General features: G+C 47.2%; 7 protein-coding genes across 7 annotated transcripts; 3 read left to right on the forward strand and 4 right to left on the reverse strand.

Moving 5' to 3' along the window:
• The first annotated feature begins 2,409 nt into the window (after positions 1–2,409).
• Positions 2,410–4,060, forward strand: BDW43DRAFT_279252 (uncharacterized protein). Its single transcript, XM_032042280.1, has one exon. The coding sequence runs from the start codon at positions 2,513–2,515 to the stop codon at positions 3,833–3,835; it is 1,323 nt and encodes a 440-aa protein (XP_031899207.1). The 5' UTR covers positions 2,410–2,512; the 3' UTR covers positions 3,836–4,060.
• A 1,283-nt stretch (positions 4,061–5,343) lies between these two features.
• On the reverse strand, positions 5,344–10,756 carry encA (non-reducing polyketide synthase encA; the record flags this gene model as incomplete). The annotated part of the gene is made up of 4 exons (XM_032044982.1): positions 5,344–6,567; positions 6,622–10,044; positions 10,093–10,381; positions 10,461–10,756. 4 exons carry the CDS (start codon positions 10,754–10,756, stop codon positions 5,344–5,346), a joined length of 5,232 nt encoding a protein of 1,743 aa, XP_031899208.1.
• A 1,372-nt stretch (positions 10,757–12,128) lies between these two features.
• BDW43DRAFT_312057 (O-methyltransferase-domain-containing protein) lies at positions 12,129–13,623 on the forward strand (the record flags this gene model as incomplete). Its single annotated transcript, XM_032047292.1, has 5 exons — positions 12,129–12,359; positions 12,419–12,545; positions 12,602–12,725; positions 12,782–13,230; positions 13,313–13,623. The coding sequence occupies 5 exons, from the start codon at positions 12,129–12,131 to the stop codon at positions 13,621–13,623; spliced, it is 1,242 nt and encodes a 413-aa protein (XP_031899209.1).
• Positions 13,624–13,871: 248 nt separating this feature from the next.
• tpcH (methyltransferase tpcH) lies at positions 13,872–14,948 on the reverse strand (the record flags this gene model as incomplete). The annotated part of the gene is made up of 4 exons (XM_032047293.1): positions 13,872–14,254; positions 14,328–14,384; positions 14,453–14,491; positions 14,567–14,948. The coding sequence occupies 4 exons, from the start codon at positions 14,946–14,948 to the stop codon at positions 13,872–13,874; spliced, it is 861 nt and encodes a 286-aa protein (XP_031899210.1).
• A 646-nt stretch (positions 14,949–15,594) lies between these two features.
• BDW43DRAFT_320112 (cytochrome P450) lies at positions 15,595–17,548 on the reverse strand (the record flags this gene model as incomplete). Its single annotated transcript, XM_032049029.1, has 7 exons — positions 15,595–16,021; positions 16,098–16,425; positions 16,468–16,748; positions 16,805–16,879; positions 16,951–17,035; positions 17,091–17,225; positions 17,297–17,548. 7 exons carry the CDS (start codon positions 17,546–17,548, stop codon positions 15,606–15,608), a joined length of 1,572 nt encoding a protein of 523 aa, XP_031899211.1. The 3' UTR covers positions 15,595–15,605.
• Positions 17,549–18,905: 1,357 nt separating this feature from the next.
• On the forward strand, positions 18,906–20,581 carry BDW43DRAFT_320114 (histidine phosphatase family protein; the record flags this gene model as incomplete). Its single annotated transcript, XM_032049030.1, has 4 exons — positions 18,906–19,509; positions 19,563–19,683; positions 19,735–20,392; positions 20,465–20,581. 4 exons carry the CDS (start codon positions 18,906–18,908, stop codon positions 20,579–20,581), a joined length of 1,500 nt encoding a protein of 499 aa, XP_031899212.1.
• A 56-nt stretch (positions 20,582–20,637) lies between these two features.
• BDW43DRAFT_279253 (GNAT family N-acetyltransferase) lies at positions 20,638–21,868 on the reverse strand. The gene is made up of 2 exons (XM_032042281.1): positions 21,459–21,868; positions 20,638–21,378 (listed from the first exon to the last, which is right to left on the reverse strand). Exons 1-2 carry the CDS (start codon positions 21,799–21,801, stop codon positions 20,987–20,989), a joined length of 735 nt encoding a protein of 244 aa, XP_031899213.1. The 5' UTR covers positions 21,802–21,868; the 3' UTR covers positions 20,638–20,986.
• Positions 21,869–22,606: the final 738 nt, after the last annotated feature.

Here is a 22,606-nt window from a genome sequence, read left to right on the forward strand (position 1 = left end):
GATTATCTCTCATGACTGTATTACCTACAAATACAGCCTATTCTCAGGTCTACGACCTGGCATTTCGGGATCTTCCATCGGATATATAGGATTGAGGGCGGAAAAAGTAGCTAAAGTATTGTGATAGTGCTCATGGCAATAACGCTAGTCACATCCTACATCTTTTTGAAAAAATGTTTTCTAGTGTCTATTGTCCAAAGTGAACTGTTTGGAACACGGCTAGTGGAATTTGGCCTCACAATAGCCTAAAAAGACTTAGCTATGCTCGAACATTTAAGTGATCGAGCACCCATAGAACTACATATAGTAGCGCACTGATAGGTTAGGTAGGGTCACCGCACCCTAGCCTAACAAGTATCGTTTGTACCAGCTCATCAGCATCTTCGTGAAGCTTTGTATACCAAAAAACCGGGGGTCTTAGTGAATATAGAGCAGAAGCACTATCGCTGTCAGTATATAAAATCCATTTGACCTGAGCAAGCGATAAGGTAGACTTTCTCAAGTAAGACAGTGGATTGCATGAAGAGTAATAATTGACAGGGTCCCATGACGACAATAGGTCGATTCCTTCTATACAAATGTAAACAGATGCAATCATTTGCTGTACGCACGTGAGAAGTCTAGGCAGGCCGGGCTAGTTGCTCTCCAATTGGCCTTCCTTCAGGCCTCTATATTCCAACTAATACACATTTGATACCTTGAATAGCAAAAAATAATCTGAATAGCATCGACAGAGATTACGCGAAGAACAGAGCTTTTAACTATGATCTAGCCGGTGTTATTAACGACCTGTTTATTTGCCCTATAACTTAAGACCTAAGAGAAGATGGACGACGACTAGGAACGTGAGTTCCGCATTATCTCTTGTCGGTTGGGTCTATCTTCACCCCGGCCCAAAGAAGCAAAGAAACAACCATTGCTAGTCGCATGCTGTAGTGCTCTACATCCGTCTTGGCCGAGTTAGCCTAGGAAGGTGGGGATACCTTCGGCACTTACTGCTAATCACCGGATGCCTAGAATATCGTCTACTATGCCATGCATTCTACCGGAATTAACCCCTCGGAGACTTCGTTGTGGCAAAGGAGCACCATCGGGGCAAAGAAAGACCGTGCCAAAAAGCAATATTAGAAACCCAAACAATATGCAGAGCTAGCTGGTGGTCACCCACCCAACTTATTCCGGCAATGTCATTAGCATAAAGCCCCGCCCGGCAGCTATGTCGCCACAGGCGGTCAGAGCTACTCGTGCCGACTCTCGACCAGTACGGCCAGCGTCTAGATGAGACGATCCATCTGAATCCTACTTCCTGGAAGAATACGCTGGAGGAGTACCGCTAGGTATACGCCAAGAAGTCTGGACCGACCTCTACATTTCTCCGGGATTCAAGTTCAATGTGGTGGATGAGCTGTTAACGAACCTTCAACGGACCGAGCAGAGTGGATATGAGTCCGATATGTTTGGCGACTGACTGTATGCTTATTATGTAGTGGTTGTTGGAGGCGGAATGTATCAACATGGCTTGAATGATTCGCAGCGGGGGCCCCAAGACGAACTAATATCGTCCCCCGAGGCCCTTCTGTGGCTCATATCACATCTACGTTTTCGTCTTTTACATTATCTATTTAAGCTTATTTAATTTATTTTAATTATTTCTTTGCGGTAGAGGCTTTGTTCTGTAACCTTATTTTTTGATGAGAACGTTAAAAATGTCTTAATGGGTGTCTTAATGGGAATCCCATTCGGGCCGGTCGGTTGGGTTGGTTGGCTTCATCAAGATTTTAGCAGTTATTTAAAATCCAGTATCTCTATCGATTTTTATAATTCAGTAATTACCAATTTTCGATACCATTCTCCGCGATTTCGGTGAGAATTATAATGTCCAATTTTAAATCAATTATTTGAAATGATTACGGATGCTAACATAAAACTTCCGCACCTTTTGCGGATCCTGTGCGGTGTGTAGAATATGTCCAGGTGCAAGGTCAAGGTTGGCTCTTCAACCACTGTTGGTTTTTGGTCGAGTGGGAAAAGCGGCAGGTATTCCGTATGGCGCAGGTGTTCCAAATTCACTACTCTTGTTAGTGCCCTTGTGGATTTAGTACTGAGTGAGAAGACAATATACCAAATTGTGGCAAAGATTTATAATCGCAAGTAGCTAGTTAACGGGCTTGGTGTGCATGTAACCCTGCAAGATTAGATACGCACGGAGTGGTCCGGCTAACCCTCCTCCAAGAGATTTGATAGGGTTAAATCTGCAGCCATGCTTGAATTCTACCTATCATGCATAAAGCCTGTGGGACTCTTCTGCGTTGTCTCAGGCATGTTTAGCGCTTAGGTCAGGCGATAGTTTGATGCATCGCAAAGAAAACCCCGCACGGTCCCTGCGCTGACACGTAATCAAAACTCCAGATTAACGCGACGAATTCAATAAATTCGGATCAGAAACCCGATTGCTGAAGATTGCAAGCTATTGAAGCCTCTGGACTCTTCTATCAGACGAGATTTTATTGCTATGGGGTCAACTGCTGTCGACCAGCCGTACCGGCCCACACCGGCCGACATCACCATCGACAACCACAAGCCGGGAGACCCGTCGAAGATCTTATTCCGGAACGTCCGCATTTTAGATTCGACTGGCCGCGCTCCCTATGGCGGGAGCGTCTTGATCGAAGGAGAACGCATCGTTGCCGTAGGCGAGGTCAGCGACTCAACCGCGAAGGGTGCCCTGGTAATCGATGGCGAAGGCAAGAAGACATTGATGTCCGGCCTGATGGACGCGCACACCCACCTCAGCTGGAACAACTCGCCTACAATTGACGGCCTGACCAGTCAGCCCCTCGAAGAACATGTTTTGCTCACAGCCCAGGCGGCCAAGATGTACCTCGACTGCGGATATACCATGTGTTTTGGCGCCGCATCGGCTCAGCCTCGGCTCGATATCGCCATCAAGAGCGCCGTCAAATCGGGTATGATACCCGGGCCGCGGAGCCTGGCGAACGCGCCGGAGATTACCACCACTGGGGGGGCAATCGTACCCGATATATCGCGCAATGCGGATGGGCCGCATGAGATGCGGAAGCGGGTTCGAGAGTTTATTCAGCTTGGGGCAGACAATATCAAACTGAGTATGAGTGGCGATGATATGAACCCTACGATGCCCAGTACGGAAACCTATTTCACACTGGAGGAGACGGTAGCGGCGGTGGAGGAGGCGCATAACCGGGGGAAACGGGTCTGTGCGCATGCTAGAAGCGCGCTCTCCGTCAAGTATGCTGTTCAAGCAGGAGTTGACGTGATTTATCACGCTAGTTTTGTCGACGAAGAGGGAATGAACTTGCTAGAGCAGAAGAAAGATCAGGTTTGGGTCGCTCCGGCTTTAAACTTCTTCTATACCACCTGCACCGGTGAGGCGACTCCATACGGCCTGACCGCTGAAGCCGCAGCGAAGAAGGGCATTAAATTCGAGGTGGATACAGCCTGCAAGGCAATGCAGGAAATGCGCAAACGGGGAATTCGAGTTATGCCCGGAGGTGACTATGGTTTTGCCTGGGCTCCTCATGGGACGTATGCAAGAGATGTGAAACATCTTGTGGACTTATTCGGATACACTCCGATGGAGAGTATCATTGCTGCGACTGCGTGGGGAGGAGAGATGATGGGATATCCAGACGCATTGGGGAAGGTGGTGCCGGGATATTATGCGGATGTGATCCTCGTGGACGGTGATCCTCTGTCTGATCTGGAGATTTTGCAGAAACAAGAGAACTTGCATGCGATTGTTATTAATGGGCATATTCATAAGCATGTTGTCCCTTCCCACGACGTCTATGTTTGATGAGTTTATATCAGTATATTGAATCACGGTAGTACGATGAATATCCGGAATATCTCGCTTTCTGTCTTGCAACAGGTGCTTATATTTTGTATACTAGAATGAATGACAGTGGGCCCCTGACACCAAATCTCACCTGTATCCTTGAACTATTTACCATCTGTTTGATGACCTTCCAGCACGACTACCTAGCTAAATATAGTAAGGATGCCGATATTGAATAGTCTGATCCCATGGTTCCTAAATGACATTTTTCAACAAAACCTCCGGATACTTTAATACTTATTCTGCTTTTTCTCGATTACCCGCACGTTATCGTTTGTCTGTCTGTCCATTTTGCCTCTTCCTTGTCTTTCTTTGAACTTTCGCCATGCTCGCCCTCAATATCCTCGTAGTCTTTGACATATACCCTTGCAATAGATTTGTCTCGGTCGCACACTTTCCCAGCTGGGATCCTCAATGCGATCTGTATATTCATCTTCATAAGTTGGCCGGCCATGCTCTTCAAATCCAATATCTACAAGACAAAACGAATGAAAGTGTTCGATGTCATGTAAAATCCCTTCTGGACATGCTCTGACATCATTATAAAGGTGCTCCCGCTCGCTATCCCGGCAGTGACGCTTGTTCAAATATCGACTTTTCATTTTTTATGTAATGCCTATATGTAACAATTAAAGCACAGACTAGAGACCCCACCACGAGCTTCATGGCCATAATAACATGCGATGTTGGGGTATGGATTCTTCCGAAGGATCTCGCAAATAGTGATTTCCCTGAAATTTGTGCAGCGAGGTTTTGGCCGCTAGCGTATGCCAGGAAGCCTGACCTTCTGATTATATGCATGACCATGTGGTTTTGATTGTTGGACCTCTGTCTTCGGTCTGGACTTGCCTGTGTTCATCAAGTTGTGCCAGGTTTTCAAGGGTGTGGTATCAATTTTTCCATTTGCCGCAATAGACAAGGCACAAGCCTGCTCGACGGAGTATTTGGCGTATAAGAACTTCATCTCCCGCTCATTTTTCCTTGAAAGGCTCGTTCGCCTGGAGAGCCTTCATATTTTCTAACAGAGAAAACAAACAAAGCGTAGAATGGTGAAGGGTAGTTAAAGACTGAAAAGGGATGGTCTAGTGTCGTAAGAGAAGATATCTAAAGACTGAGGAGAGGTGTTTAACCATAACACATATACCACAAACACTTGCAAGATACAAAAGAGGCGTAATTTAATTAGATCCGCAGAGGTGTCGTCTGTCCGGTTGGCTTGGTTGCAATGACAGGCAGTTCACGGCCAGAAGCTTAGGGCCAGAAGCTTAGGAAAGTAACCATTGAAAGGAGGCGCTCGCATTTGTATGCGGTACATCTATAACGCAGGGAAAGCCTCATATAACATATTTAGCAAGGTGTGCTTGAACAACTATACTATTATCCCATTCACTACTAGAAAATGAGACTAGAATACCCTTCATAATACTCATTGCCATTTCGTAAAATAGGATGATATATGCTTCTTACTAGGCCATAAGATATGCCTTGAGATCACCGATCTTTTGACATTCAAGGAAGAAAGATCCTTGTATCTCAAAGTTCAATTCAATTCCAAACTTCTCCGCCAGTACCAGTGATAGAAGGGAATCTATTCCGAGAGCCGAAAATTCTGTCTCGTCTGTCAGACTGTCCAGCTCAACCCCAGTTTCAGACGCAATAAGGGTTACAGCGTCACGGACAAGATTGCTTTTACCCTTCGCCTCGGGTAATATCTCTGGAGGCTTCACCTCGCTGTCTGGAGAAATGAGCAACGCGCTCTCTGAGTCACCTTGCTGGGACGGTGTGGATTCTGTATTGGTTGTTGCACTTATGCGCCCTGACCCCGATGCGACGGTGGAAGAAGACTCCTGTTGAGCCCCTTGCCCATACAGACCGTCCGGCGGGTCAAAAAACCGGCTCATAAGAATACGGGGCAGTGAACGAAGCGTCATGTCACGAACCTTTGCGACTACACAATCCCCCTGTAGTACATAAACATCGCCTGTAAAGAACCCAGAGTTGTCTTTAGCAGGGTTCATCTTGACGTACGAGCGATATAGCTGCCCCGCCACCAAAGGAGTGGCAAATCGCATGGATTCCCACCCTTCCATGACAAAGATGGTATTCGTGTGATCAGTGGCTGGTCCAGCATTCAGGACGAGACCCCCGACATGTGTAATCGGGTCGATATGATGAGGGGGTGCCGTCCATTGGCCATCGTTGCTGGGAGCCAGAATCACGTCCGCGACTGCTTCCAGGCCGTACATGACCACAGATTGAATGGCACGGTACTGCTCAGCGTAGTCAACTACATTCTTGAAAAGGGTGTACACTAGATCTTTCGATACGCGGCTGGCTTTCCCTTGATCTGCTAGTTGATGCAGCGTCTCAATCCGGCTTGTCAGTAGGTGGGAGTAAGCGGCCCATTCTTCTAGCCATGCTTGAGGGTCTCCACATATTATGACTCCTGTGGCTAAATCCTCCTCGATGATGTTCCCATCCAGAACTCGATGCAGTGACAGCGGCATCACGGCGCGCTTGTCTGCTTGCATGCGCATTCGGACATATTGGGGTTTGGATCGATCCTTTCGCGGAATCAAACCCTGGAAAACCCGTACTTGACCAAAGTCCATCGCCGGTAGTCGTGATCCAGGGTTGAGTCGAGAATACATATATTTCGCCAAAGTTAGGGCGATGTCAGTGTAAGCCAACTGTGAATAAGTGTCAGTATTAGGACTTCCAAGTCAGTGATCAAATCAACTAACCACCGATATGAGTGGACGCCCACTCATCCTGTGCCCGGCAGCAACGGCATAGAAATCACTGTTCATCACATCAGACTGGAAAACGATCGACCCGCCGTCCTGCCAGAATGATTCCTCAATGACTTGATGCACCAGAGCGGTGCGAAAGGGTGCTGGAGCAGGATATGGGAGGCTTTTACTTCTAGTCGCCCCCATTTTGTCTTTCGCCAGTAGCCAATCTCCGTTATGCTGGATCCAATGATTCTTTAAATTCCAGTGATACGAGGGTAGGCTTAGCAGGCGTAGCTCCGACTCAAAAGGCCGATACCACGCGTTCCAGTTAAGGGGGACCCCCGATTCGTGTAAAATAGACATGCTGACGGCCAACGTATGCCAGTTGCATTCATCGGACCTTAAGCTTGGTACCATTACTTCGAGATTCGGGATGTTCGCCCTCATAGCACTGGAGTAATTTTGATGGACGCCGATTTCCACCCAGGCTGTCTTGGAGTCCACAATCCCAATCTCTTGAGCTTTTACAATCGCATCGGCAAATCGGACAGTCCCTCTCGTGCTATCACGAAGATACGAAGATGGTAATGCCATGCCGTCAAAGATAACGGCACCCAGGAGCGGTGAAATTAGGGGTACCTTGAAATCCCGGGGGGTGACCGACTGAGTGATATTGTCATAAAGATTCAAGATGGGTTCGATTTGACAAGAGTGAAATGCAAAGGGAACATTCAACTTGACAGCACGATATCCATGCGACCCCAACATCTGTTGGATGTCATTGATGTCTTGGACAGATGCAGCGAGAGTGACATCGCGAGGCCCATTTATACAAGCGAACTCATATATGTTGCTCTGAACAGCGTGTCGAATTTCATCAACAGTCGCCTTGACAGCCAACATGGCATGGCTGTTCATAGTACACATATTTTGCATGAGTAAGGCACGCTGACCAACAAGATAGATCACATCACTTGCTGATAACGCTCCAGCAGAATAGAGCGCGGCATATTCGCCTAGACTGGCTCCCACAACAACGTCCGGGGTTACGCCAAGCGCTCTCCATAAGCGGCACAAGGCGATTTGCACGCATACTGACACTAGTTGTGTCATGAGAGGGGTGACATCCAGCACGTCTGACCTCTGGCTGGTGATCATGGGAAGAATTGAGTTAAAGCCATGGAATATACAGATCTCGTCCAGTCGGCAAATCTCATTGCGATAAGGGGGATACTCCTCGAACAGTTGACGGCCAATGCCCTGATAGAAGCTACCTTGACCAGAGAAAACAAACCCAATTGATGGTGACTTCTTAATCATGTGCTGGGCCTCTATCGTGGTCAAGCGTTGTTCTAGCGATTCGATTACCTCCTGAGTTGAGGAGCAGTGAACGGCAATGCGGTACTTGTGATGCATGCGACGGGCAGTGGTAGTGTAGGCCAGACTTGCAATATCCACCAAGCGTTCGCACTTAATCCAAGCAATAAGTCTGCCAAGATTCCCCCTGAGAGAATCTGTGCCCTTAGCTGACACAGCGACCACGAATGTCGTCTGAGGACATCCCTTAGAATCTGGAGTAACGGGAGGCTCTTCTAGTAGAAGACTGGTGTTTCCTCCCGCTGCACTGAAATTGTTGACCATGACATATCGTTTGCGATCCGGCCGGCGGGGCCAGGGAACGCTTTCCATGGGGATATGCACATTCAGCTTCTTGAGATCTGGGAACTTGGAATTCATGACTGTTTTGAAGGCAACCTGTGGAGGAATCGTATTTTGCTTAAATATCAAAAGCGCCTTAATGAGTGCAGTGATGCCAGCTGCCGCCTCCCCATGGCCTAGGTTGGCTTTGACAGACGAGATGTACAACGGGTATGGCCGCCGAGGCATATATGGGCTGAAGACCTTCGTAACAGATTCCATCTCTGCCGCGTCGCCTGCCTGAGTGCCGGTGCCATGCATTTCAACCATATCTACGTCTTGTGGGCGGACACCAGCCTCCCTCAAGACCGAATGAAAGAGATTCGCTTGTGTAGGAGCGTGTGGATGCGTAAGTGATATTGCATTCGAAGAGTGATTAGTCGCACTGCCCAGAATCACGCCGAAAATATGGTCATTGTCTTGTTGGGCATCGGACAATCGTTTCAGTATAATGGACCCTATTCCGTCTCCCCGACAGTAACCATCTGCAGCATTATCAAACACCCGGCAGTTTCCCGTTTTCGATAAAAAGAACCCCTTGCTGAGACCTGCAAAACTATCCGACCCAGTTAAGATGTTCAGCCCCCCAGCGACCACCATGTCTGCTTCACCGCGCGACAACACCGAGCAAGCTATCTGGATAGCAGCTAAGCTCGCAGAGCACGCAGTGTCGACATTAAAGCTCGGCCCAGAAAATTTAAAGAAATAACTTATCCGACCCGGAGCAAAAGCACGATAATTGCCCGGAATGAAGTACATGTCGATTTCCTGCCCTGCGTTGCATTCACGGTAGTCATCGGAGCACTGGCCATAGATTGTACTTATTCTCTCTCGTGTAGTAGAGCGAGTGCGATCAGGGACATAACCGGACTGTTCAAGAGCTTCAAAGGCGGTAAGAAGCGCAAGACGATGTGTGGGATCCGTTTGACCTGCCTCACGGGGCGACATGTCGAAGAAGCCGGCATCGAAAAGCCCTGGGCTGTCTACAAAGCAACCAAAGGGGGTGTGGCTCGTATTTGGGCTCTTCCCTGTGATATCCGTGTGGCTGTCCACGTCGTATCGGTCTGGTGGGACTTTCTTATGGACGTCACGGCCTTCCATAAGCATGTCCCAGAATAACTCCAAATCGTTAGCTCCACCAGGCAATCGGCAGGACATGCCAACTACGGCAATCCTTTCGGCAATATTATGTGATCCAATGCAGGTGTCATTGAAGATCCACTCTACAAGATCCACGACATAGACAGTGCAATCGGGTTCATCGCCTTGAACTGCAGATAATAGGCCCTCTACGACAGGAGAAGGCCTAAACACCTCAAGGTGCAGTTCTCTATCCTTCTCCCATACTGTGGACCGCCTTATAGTATCCAATACATTCCCCCAGCGAATGGTGCTTGTTAGTAGAACATATGTAGCAGACTCGAAGAGTTCCAATACTGTAACATATTCCAGAGGCCTGCCATCCCCCATTGAGAGAAGAGAGGCGGCATTCGATAAATCACGGGAGGCAATCTGTGCACGGCATTTCTCAACAACCCATGAGCTGTGGCTGTGGCCGTACAAGTGCGGTGCGTGGCAGGGTCCTCCATAAACCGGTAATGGAGCATGCGGTGCCGACTGCACTGGCCCAGTCGTGTTGAAGAATCTGCGAAGCTTGGATGGTGGAGCGTTTATGAATATACTGCCATCTGGTTCCACGACACTGATGTAAATTGAGCTTGGTTGTGGAATGCCCTGTATGATGGTTAGTTTCGATCCTGCTCTCATCCTGGGTCATCCTACCATGGTTGTGTTATACATATCAAGCTCTTCTCTTACAGCCACCTCGTCCATACCTTTGACAACCGTAGCCCAACTCTCAAGCGGACTATCCAATGCCTGTGGTTCGAGATCCTGGGACCTATGATATAGCAAAAGGCCTGTTCTCATTGCGATGCGGATCACTTCCGCCGCCGTGGACGGTACATCACATAGCGAGGGAGATGCAACAATCGCTGTAGCAGCTAAGAATCCCAATCCAAGTCCAGTGAACAATGATGTATCACGGTGAAAGATGAACGCATGGGGCTGACTCTCATAATGCCTGGTCCGGATTAATACTACCCCATAATGTCTTGTTCCAGCCGCCCTGCATTCAGAGATCTACTCACCCGACAAAAAGGCATAGTGGTACAAGAACCAAAAATACACATTCAAATGTCCCTGACAGAGGCCCTTGGTGCCAGTTAAAGTTCTCCGCAAGGTCAAGAATGGATTGAAAAGGGGGCAAGAGGGACCTCAACTCAGCCGGAAGCCGAGTGATCTCGTCTCGCACGAGCGCTGTTGCCTCTTCCACTACTCGCCCCAGAATGACATGCTTTGGGGATTTAGACTGTAACCTCAGGCGTCGGAATAGATCTGAGAGGTCATCTGAGGGAAATTTGTTGCTGAAGTAAAAGGTCTTCATATTGTGTGTAACAAGCAGTTTGATGGTGAATCGATGTGAAGAGGTATTGATCTCCAGCTTAGAGAATAAAACAAAGGTAACCATCATGGTCCATTCTACCTTTGTAATATATCATCTTACAAGATGCACTTATCCGGGACAATAGAACCCATGGTGTCAGATTAGGGGTCCATGTGCACAGTCCTCCCTCCCTTTTCAAAAAGCTTCGAATTCGAAAGGTGTTTCTGGGTTACATTTGTCCACATCTCACGTCATGCCTACACCGTAGGAAAGTATTCATGAAGATTAAAAACGCCCAAAAGTTAACGACGTGTAATGATAAGCTCCATGGCTTCAATTACCCTGTTGCTATTGATCTGTGTACCGCTTCTCGCTTCTAGTGAAACACTGACCACCCAAGGATATCTATCGGGCGAGCTTGAGTATCCCACAATATCTATTGTTGCGTTTATCCTACACATCCCGAGACAGGCTCTGCTTGGGGATTTGTGCTAGCTGTAATCTGCGCTGTCACGAGTTGAGGACCTGTAAAACTATGAATAAGCATGATTGTACTCATACGGTTTAGATATGATTGGGAATTGCGATTGCGATGGGAGGTTTTCCAAGCTTACTGTCAGATAGTAGGTTGCTCATAGGCGGAATTCAAGGAAGATGTTCTATTTGTTGTCATAAGCGTTCTATGGGAACAATTAGCCCCTGTACTAACGGGTGACTCTCAAGTAGGAGGGAGCGAGGATTCGATACATTGTGATATAATTGCACTATAACGAATCTGACATCATGCAAACCCCATAGTGTTGCTGCGGTGGTATTGGAAAGTCAACCTTCGGTGACCGGAATATATGTGCAACTATTGAATCTACCTTTCTACTGGCGGAACAAGTGTAAGCAGTCTGAAAAGAAAGTATTGACTCTGTTATATAACGCCCATTGGGCATTGTTATTTTTTGCGATCCGAAACAAATCCGGTAGGCGTGTGATGCCTGCATGATATGCAGGGCCCAGACCCTTCATCTCATAGAGCAGATAAGGGTCAATCGCCGACATGAATTGAGAAACGGACCGAGGTAGTGATCTTCAGCTAACGAGATTGCATACATGACTTGCAGTCAATGCATATATTGCAAGCATAATCCAAAGATAATCCTGTATATTTCAAATTGATCTAGCATACTAGATCCGAGCTGTTGCCTTGAATGTTCTACTCAGCTGGATGACAAGCATCGTGGGAAAGCCCAGACAAAAAGACGTTAGAACCCAATTGTTCTTGCTTATTTAAGTCATCTTGGCCTTATTCGCCAGTACCCAAGATACTAGCTTCACTGTGAGCGAAATTGACCCTTACCAAGCTGAAGGTCTCACCATCACAATGACACTTACCGAAGACAGAGACCAGTATGTTCGATCAATCGAGCTAGCCCTAGAGAGCCTCAATGCTACTGTGAGCCAATGTCGGTCAACTCTTCTTGCTAGCAATGATGATACCATAGAAAGTCGTAGCACAGACAAAACTGCGCGTGACAATCTCGTCCTAGAGGCTCTCAAGTTTCTCCAGAAGGCCCAGGGTCCCATAGAGGTAGCAACCACTTGCTATGAACGGGTAGGTTAGCTGCATATCACCCTTTCGAGATTATCCATATGGCTAACATATACTTTCAGACAGCCCATGTAGCTAGTGTCCGCGCATTGTTGGAGATGGGGGTATTCGAGAGGATCCCGGCTGGGGGAGCGTCCCGGACTACGAATCAACTCGCGGAAGAATTAAATGTCGACAAGACTCTACTTGGTCAGCAAAGTGTCGTAATATAACACGTGTGGTTAGCTCACTAACCTGCTATCTAGCACGGCTGCTGAGGAACTCTTCTCTTTATGGACCCTTTGAAGAGACTGGACCGGGCCAATACAGACATACTCCATTCTCCGAGGTGTACCTGAGACCGGAGGTGCGAGGAATGTTTCGATTTGCGTAAGATTTCTCTTGTTTGCTACTTTACCTCTGACTAAATTGATATGCCGCTTTAGAATGGACGATCATATGCCGGCCCATCTCAAGATGCACGAATATCTCAAGCGCAATTCATGGAGAGAGCCATCATCCTCTACCGATAATCCGTACGCGTATGCACATGACACAAATGGAAAGAGTATGTTTGCACACCTCTCTGAACGACCGTGGAGAATGGCTTCTTTTAATGACGCCATGAGAGTGCAGGCCGTAACCGAGTTGTGGATGATTGATCTCTTTCCTTGGATGATTCTGTCCGAGCTACATCCTACTCTTGCCACTGTGCTTGCGGTCGATATCGGTGGAGGTAAAGGGACAGCAATTTGTCGCATTCGATCCCACTGTGGTAGCCTTCCTGGCAGATGTGTCCTTCAAGATCAGGCTCATGTGGTCCAGAGCGCGGGTACATTAGATGAAGGAGTGGAGAAGATGGCATACGATTTCTTCACAGAGCAACCTCTCCGAGGTAAGGGACTATGGCAAAGCCTATATTTTGATATTATTAATACCCTTGAGTGTCACTGAACTAACTAGACATCTCGCATTAGGAGCTCTTACCTATCTGGTGCGTCGCTGCCTTCACAACTGGCCCCAAGGTAGTGTGATTCAAATTCTTAGCAACGTCGCCGCGGCGATGGAGCCAAAGAAGTCCCGTCTTCTTATTGAGGAAATTATCGTTCCTGAGGAGAAACCAGGTATTGAAGAAGGGTGGATGGACTTGATCATGATGAACCTTGGTGCCAAGCAAAGAACGTTGAAAGAATGGGAAACAGTTGTGGATATGGCCGGACTTAAGCTTCAGAAGGTGTACCAAATCCCAGGAAACTGCCACGGCCTTCTTGAGGCGGTACTGAAGTGATTCAAGTTGCCAACCATATAGCAGATACAATGCATTTTTTGTTGGTCTGACACGTCTCATGCAATCAATCTGGCCACGAACGATATAACATAACAATATAGATTGATTGAGAAGGCCATGAACACCAACTATACTAACCCCCGTGTTAATACTTGAGTCACCATATCTGGTAGCATAACAGAAACAAATAAGACGACCAATACTAATGTCAAACGAATTCAGGTTGTCCATGAATTTCCTCCAGAAACCTACCAAGGCTTACGGCCCGTAGCAATGATCGCCTCAGCTTCCACAGGAGCCTCGTTACCATATTTCGCCTCGGAATATCGAAGTATGGCCAATAGCAGCTCTTGCTCATACTGATCTCGCTGCTCCTGAGTCCAGAAGGTATTGACAACTGTGGGGATTAAGATGGTGCATTCCTTGACGAATACGTTCAGGGGGACTAGATAACGCCTTTGGACTATCTTAACCTTGATATCTGTGAACCCCGATTTCTCTAATTCAGAGCGCACATGTGACTCATCATCCCAACCTGTGTTGTACAGTCCGTAGAGTTGTTCCTGCGATATGATTGGAATATTTCCTGACAGAGCTGCAATTCCAGCTACGATGGTGTCTGTCCATACGTCTAAAGTTCATTATCCACGATCAGCATCCGGCTATAAGCTCAAGAGGTAGAGACGATAAAATGGCTAGCATACTGCTCTTCCACGTAGACAAAGCCAGGATGCCTCCTGGTCGCAGGATTCTGACACATTCTAGCATAAGATAGATGGTCAGCGGGGTGATGCTTTTGACTTGTTAACTAGTATGGGTGACAAGATACCTTTCATTGCAGATTTGTCATGCGGAAAGAGATTGAAAGCTGGTATATGTTGTTCGTTAGCATCTCCATATAGTATGCCACCATCTCCTACTCGTATTGTATTCTTTTACTTACCAAAGGCTGAGAAGACATGGGTGTAATATGCACTTGGAAGTTTAGTATCCTGCGCATCCACAACTTTCACTTCGGCATTATGCCATCCTTCTTTGTTCATCCTCCGACGAGTATATTCGAGCATGTCCTCTGATACATCGCCACAGGTCAACTGCCAGGTACTTCTCCGTCCTGTGGGAAGAGCACTATGGAGGACACTCGATACAGCACCTGTCCCACAAGCATTGTCGAAGATAATCAGATCCAGCTCACTTGATTGGACTATACCGGACTGAGCGATCAGGTCCTGAGCAAATAAATCTGTGATCTTGCCACTTCTCTCGTACATATCGGCAAAGTTCTTGTCGTGGAGCTGATATGGAGCAGGTTGTGTTTTACTCATGTTGATTGGGAATCTGCTTAACTCAGAGCTGATTTAGGTATAGAGAAACAGACTTGAAGCAGTAGAGGGTGAATGAACGTTTGGACCAACAGAATGAAAACTCAAGTTCCCCGGCTGACATCCATGGAGATGCTTTATCTGTGCAAAAACCTCGATTATCGGGTGGTGACACAATCATACGTAAACGTCTGTTGTGGTACTATAATCCCTGTGCATTTTGCATATGCTCGAGCGCAAAGTTATATGGGTCATCGTTTTAGGGCTACAATAGCGAGACATGTTCTAGACCTCAGAATGATCAAGCCGGGGAAGCCAACACGGAATCTGAAAGGAGGCAAGCGTGACTTCCACCGCGATATCTACGTAAATAATATCTTACATTCTGCTTTACATTATTAGCAATAGATGAATAATGTATTTATTTTTCAAAAAAAAACTAAGCCCTTGGGATGACAGATAGGGGCAGTATTGCGCTTATAGAGGATAGGAAGAGTGCGATACACATTGGAATATGATAGCAAATACCTTCCCATACATCATATTCCCCAGTCAATATATAGATGGAGACTTCTTCGCTTGCTGACCTGAATCACCAATAGAACAACAACAATGTCCCAATACAAACAAAGACGGAGGGTCTGATCTCTTCCACTATAGCTAAGCGTCATTTGAACGGGGTTTCACACGCATCATAATTGAAAGATTGGGAACATATACTGGCCCATGAGTGAAGCCATACGCTGGCATCTTCTCATGTGTAAGCTCCATATCATACTTCAAGAGAATCTTCATGAATAAAGTCCGTGACATCTGACTAGCGATAACCCGTGCCGGGCACGCAGTTGATCCGTGGGAGAATGAGAGGAATGTCAGGGAAGTGGTGGTCATATGCGGATTGCAGGATTCTCGAATGGCATCGTAGAAGCGATAACCATCAAATATAGTCGGATTGTCATAGTGATCAGGATCCAGGTGAACATCCCGACAGGGAGACAAGACTAAAGTGCCAGGCTTCAGGAACATACTGATTGACTTCAGATGCACTGGCTTCATAACGCGGCGGAAGCTGGTTACTAGAGGGGTAGTGGCATCCAGGTCAGTGGTTAAGTTAAGTGCAGCAAAGTCCAGCAAAGGAGAGGGGAAACTGACAGGCTGAGATATCGTACAAGCGGAATGTCTCCCGAGCAAAGCTTTCCAACTTAGGGGCGTTCTTTAGACAATCGAGAGACCAGTGGCCACCAGAAGTTCTCAACGTCTGGCTAGCCTCCTCTCGTAGAGGGACCACGTACTCTTTATGATCCATAACAACATACAACATAGAGCAAAGAAAAAATGAAATGGGCTGGCAAAGTTCAAAGTGGAACATGATAACCTGTTCTACGATTAAGCCCACCTGAGCTCCGTCATCTGTGCTTTGCTCACTTCGACTTAAACTGCCTTTCTCAAACGCTGTTTCAATAAGGGCATCCAGAAGTGACTGCGTACTGTCTCGTTCTACCCCACCTCTTCCTAACCGCACCAACTCGATACGGTGCTTAACCTCCGGGATCAACTTCATTTTCAACGCTGAGAGACGGGACCTCAAAGCACGGCAGATAGGAGAGAAGCGCCACACAAATGGTCGTAGTATCTGAGGATAGCCAGTCCTCTCATAGCAGCTTGGCATTATACTATCATGGTACATTTGTGTCGTTTGTATGAGCGGCGCATCCATGCAGAAATCCGGACCGAGGAGTATAGACATCGCTACCGCAGAGCACAAAGATAAAATCACTTTGTATACATTTAATTCCTTAAACTCTAATCCATATCGTCAGCAAAATGATGCTGTTAGTCAGTCCCGAGTCTTAGCGTACTCTGCTCTGTAGCCGGGCCGAAGGTCAAAGGCAGAACTCTATCTGTTGCACTGGCAACAAGGTCGTTGAAGCGGCCTGTAGAGGTTTAGGGTCAACCAAAGTCAACATAATCTACCTTTGCAATTCTGGCGGTTGCTATAGCATACCTAGCGAGCGAGCGTTATTGCAAAGATGGAGTGCCTGAACGGGAGTTCGATCTGTTACATTCAAATGCATGCACATATCGGCCATCTATATGCTTCTAATCAGAACACAAGTGACTCTTGATTGAAACAGCGGTTGGTACCTTTGCCAATCCATGCCCAAAGCTCAGTTGATCATGCGGTAGCGCACGCCATTCCTTAGCTGAATTTAGGGGAAGCACAATTCCATAGTCATTGCTCTGAACTCTGGTAACATACGGTTTGCCTGTTTTGCTATACTGCTCATATAATAAGCCGAAGTAGTTTCAGCTTAGGCACAATAGTAATATAGATATATTTCCTTTCTCACCTGTTTATACGCTTTCGCATACTCTCTTTCGGCGACGAATTCAGGTTTGTTCCACCTCAAACGGACACTCATATTACTTCCCTCATCTACAATTGGAATATCACCAAAAGCTCTTCTCTTGCGCCAGCCATCGATATAGTCAGTAGTCACGACTGTTAGACAGAACACAAGAACAACTGCAAAAGTAACAGGGACAGCAGTGACGCCCCAGCCTAGGAGTTGGCTCGTATAGAATATCAACATAACTGTCATTGTTTTGGGATGATTTCTCAAGGCTATCACCTAATCTCCGATGTGTTGCGCACGGGAAGAAACATAGTGAGAAGTGGGCAAGGCCTGCAAAACGAAGAGGCAACTGATTAGAAATCCATTATTCTAGAGTAGTCAGGAAGGCTGGCGTCATAAGCGTTTGAATTTGAAAGCTGACCAGCGCTTTGTTGTTGTATAAAGGCAGGGATACACAGGGTGTCATGCGGCCATTGATAGGGGTGCAAACGGCCGCGCTTACGTCTCAATAATATTCGGATCTATGTATGGAGCTGTTTGTGGCTGCATTGCGGATGTACAGGGAATGTTGCTCAACATGCTGCATGTCACCATAACTAGGGCAGGGGCCTTGAAAGCCTGTAGCCATAGTAAGCACCTATGGAAGGCCACCCCAAAATGTGCTCTGTGAAATAATCAATTGCAGTCCCCTTACTACCACTGTCCACAGTTCTTCAGGTGATGATGCGTCCATTTCGCTCTTTGATGTGTATCAGCAAGAAGGTGTCACACGTTAGAATGGCTCACTACTGATTCGTGTCACGCAGTTGGTCTTAATGAAAATGGTGATGTTGACATGAGGGGCCAGTGCATTTCGTGCGATATGCTTGATAGAATACGAGCTTGCCTGATGCAACAGCTGCAAGGGTTCAAAATGGTCGTCGTTAAACGTCGACATGGGGTAGCTGAAGGACGATTGGGGGTGTTGGATGTAATACTTGCCATCCATACCAGGCATTAATGCCTTTAGTAGGCTCATATGCGCGGCTATTAAAGGTTATTGTCCTCATAGCCTCCATTCATCCAGTCCGCAAGCCACTACTTGTGACAGTCATTGAATGGTAAGGTTGGCCTTTCACACTGGTTGGTATCAATGTTGTCGTCGTACTCTTGGATTAGGTTATTTTACTTATCCCGACCTACTCTTAGTCCTGAGGCTATTTCCTCAAGGTTCCTCAATTTTCGCCAGGTGTACCTGCGATGATAGCGTATGATGCTGTTCTTGTCTTGTCATTCTAATTTAATATCCTCTTTCAGGCTATCCCTTCCACTCACTCGTCAAACCAGAAGCGCTTGATGAGAATGACATCGTAGTAGCCCGATTTCAAGGATACATAAAACCAAGCCCTATGAAAGATTCAAGTCTTATCATTTGTTCGTAATGTATACTCTCTGATATTAGTAGGCCATCCGAAAGCATTCATATATAGTTCGGAATTAATTATCGCCACTTCCGCTGACACGGTATCGCGATGACGTCTGCCGGAATTTAGCTCCGATCAAGATGTTGTCCACCCGTAATTCTCACCCAGTATGAATCATAATCCAAAACCCATAGTCCCAGATGGTCCAGTTAATGAATCCTCAAATTGCGCTGGCTGCCATTCTAGCGGCCACCCGCGACGGCCCTTCATCAACTTCCTTGGCCTCGGTTGCCGCCGCAACAGGAGCTCAATACTCATCCACCTTTGACCTAACCAGCAGCTGGGCAAACCTCAGTCCTTATAAGCCAGCCGATGGATTTGGAGTGCCGAGAGGAGTTCCCCGGGGCTGTGAGCTTTCGCAGGTCCATATCCTGCATAGACATGCTGAGCGCTATCCAGAGTCGCCCTGGTTTGATGGAGGCGGTATAAGGAGCTTTAGTGAGAAGCTACAGACTTACAATTATAACCACGACATTTCTCTCGGTGCAGGAGCTCTAGAATTTCTCAAGGATTGGAAGTACATCCTCGGTCAGGATATCTTGCTTGCTACAGGTGCTGCAACGGAAGTGTTGTCCGGTGCAGATACCTGGTCAAAATACGGTCGGATGCTGTACCGGGCGCCACCTGGAATGGCAGTCTGGGATCCTGAATTAAATGTGTATCCGAACGGAACTCAAAGGCTAAAGCCGGTTTTTAGGACAACAAATAAGCAGAGGGTTTTAGAGAGCGCGAGGTGGTGGTTGAGTTAGTCTTACTCCCTTTATCTCTCAAGAAACTTGCCTTGCTGACTAGGTAAGCCGGTTTCTTTGGACATAGTGATGCCAATAAATCATTCGAGCTAGTGGTGATACCAGAGGGTGATGGCGTCAATAATACTCTGGCAGCTGAGCATTCCTGCCCAGGTGATTTAAAAGAAGGGCACGCAAGCCTGTTAGACAGAACGTCAAACGTGTTCTAACTACAATTCAGAACGCATGCATCTGAGGAATTTATTCCCAGGATGATCAAACATCCTCTAGCCCGCCTCTCAAAGCTTTTTCCGGAAGACTTCAATCTAACAACCTCGGACGTACTGGCGATGATGAACCTCTGCCCGTACGAATATGCTACGCTAGGTAGCTCATCCTTTTGTGAACTTTTCACCGAGCAAGAGTGGCGTGACTTTGCATATAATCTTGATATGCGACTTTATGGCGCTTCCGCATTCGGCTCTCCTACGGGTCGAGCCCAGGGCATTGGATATATCCTCGAGCTTGCAGCTAGGCTTGAAGGTAAGTTGATCCAGTCCAGTGATACAAGTATCAATACCACTTACGACAACAACTCAACTACCTTTCCGGTGGATCAACCCCTGTACATGGACATGACCCATGACAAGGTCATCATTGGTACCCTCACTGCTCTAGGCATCCAGTACTTCAACCACGGGCCTAAAGGCATGCCCTCAGCGGTAGCCCATGCTGTTCCTCGTACTTTTGAGTTAAACAAAGTGGCCCCCTTCGGAGGACGTTTAGTCTCGGAGGTTTGGACCTGCCCTATGGATGCAAGTTTAGAGGTTTTGGATAGAACTCTTTATAAGAACCCCGACTTATCCAAAGCCAAACATAAAATCGATTATATCCGTTTCGTGTTGAATGGGGCTCCACTACCGACTTCCGACGTGATCGGATGTGAAAATGCAAAGAATGGTTTCTGCAAGGTCGCCAACGTTTTACGAGCGGTGCCAAAGCTTAAAGAGAAAGCCATGTATCAGGAGGCTTGCTACAAGAATTATACACCTGGGCATCAGGTTGGAGACGGACGACCTGAAATATGAGTGTCGCTATAAAGTGAAGCTACTGTATCCCAATGTGACAAAGGTTCTTGTTCCATGCTTGATCATGCTCTGTAAACTGCAAATTAGGTCCTGTATATGTAGCGCTGCTTATAAACATTGTGCACCCAGTCGTCCTTTCATACTCTGAAACAGATTTTCAAGATGAGGTCTGGCCTCCCCCTGATCATTGGATCAAGCTGCCATGCTCTCTGTAGAATCGATACGCGCTCAATCAGTTTCGACCAGTACTCCCCAAGCACAACACTGTCCTGCACTATCGAACAATGCTGGGTGACTTCACAAAAAAAAACGCCAAGTTAGCAAGGACATGAACAGAAGTCACAAAAGCCGCTAAGACAATTAACACCAGAATACAACAAAGGATATCTTGCACAAAACAACCGACTACCCAGCCAACCATCCGCCCAACTTGTTCGTCCTCTGCATAACAGTATGCTTCTGCTTCTCATCATCAAAAAAAACCCATCCGATTCGCTCGAAACCCATACTTTCATAAAGACGAAGCCCTGCCTTGGTTGCTTCTAAAGAAGACGGGACCCCTTCTTCCTCTGACCGATCAATTCCCCACTGAAGTAATTTCTTCCCAACCCCCCTCCCTTGAGCCTTGGGGGTAACACCCAATAGGGACAGATACCATGCATTGGCAGGTTGGCTAGCCTTTGCTGCCTTTTGTTCCGTCTCAAACTGTCTTAGCCTTGACCAAGAAAGGGACCGTTTCGGGGTGGCCAGACGAAATGTATACGCGATCTTGAAGTTGAGGATGAAGCGCTTCAGCCCTATGCATATCATCATATTAATCCCTGCATATAACCCCATACAGACAAACACCTCTGTGACCTTGGGGTGAACAGCATACTTTTCGAAAAACTAGTTCCCTGCCAGCTTCTAGCGGCATCGTTACTTCCCTTCCGCTCCCAAACTGCAAACCCAACTACTTTACCCGGCTGTGGCTTATCCTCCTCTTCGTCTTCATCCTGGGGATCCCGTATCATAGCCGCTAGAATAAACTTTCCCGGATCAAGGAATTCCCTCCGCAGAAGGTGTCTCCATAGGACCAGCAGATCGTCATGGTGTTCGCGACCACCGGGGTAAAACCAATTGAAGCAGGGATCGTCACGCCAAGCATCGGCTCCGATATGATATAGCGGTTCCAGTTCTTCAAGGGTTCTCACTCGATGGAGGGTGAGTGTTGATGGCATTGATAATAGTAAGAGAAATACGGCCTTGGAAAGATGTATTCTTGGTGTGCTTTCTCACTGCTGATACAGACTTGTTGATATTTGTGCCATGTAAAAGAAGGAAGTAAGAACCTTTATATTGTAAAGTAGGGCAAGAGCCAAGCCCCGAGCACCGAGAGAGAGACGCCACAGTATACACGCAGTGGCTTAGCCGTACCCGCGGGCTCCGAAGAACAATTCAACGCGGAATTGAGTGACTAAGAAGAACAACTTATTCGGGGTGGATATTTCTGGTCCGACAGTCCTTGAGTCCTTGAGTGATGTGGTTGGTCGCTAGTTGGTATGTTCGGCGGCGTAGCTCGCTGCCTGTTATCTCATCTCCGAGCGGAGGTCTAACGGCTGATGACCTTCACACGCTTAGTTTTCGGAGGTTAGGCCGGAGAGAGCCATGAATAAGAGAATGCCAAGTTGTTGAATATGACTGGAATCCGGCGAAGAAATTAGGCAACGTTCATATAGAGGTGGTGCATATAGTGATAGATGAATGCCGTGGGCCAGTCGCTCATGGCTCCAGACAAAACCACCATTCTCTTCTTGCTGATAAAGAATTATGGGGCCTCCGCTCTGGGGAAAGCCTGACCGGAGCTGGTTGGCTCCTAGAATGAAGATACATAAAGGGTAGAAATAAGGCTACATGGAGTCCTCGAAGGAAACACTCCCTTCGTCACTTGCTGGTCAATGACAAACGGGGGATAACGGATGCGTGATGCCTCATCCTTGCCTGGCAAGGTTGGATATGGGTCGTATAGACTCCGTACGCCGTACA

Source organism: Aspergillus alliaceus, assembly GCF_009176365.1.
Source record: "Aspergillus alliaceus strain CBS 536.65 unplaced genomic scaffold BDW43scaffold_28, whole genome shotgun sequence".
Lineage (NCBI taxonomy): Eukaryota > Fungi > Ascomycota > Eurotiomycetes > Eurotiales > Aspergillaceae > Aspergillus > Aspergillus alliaceus.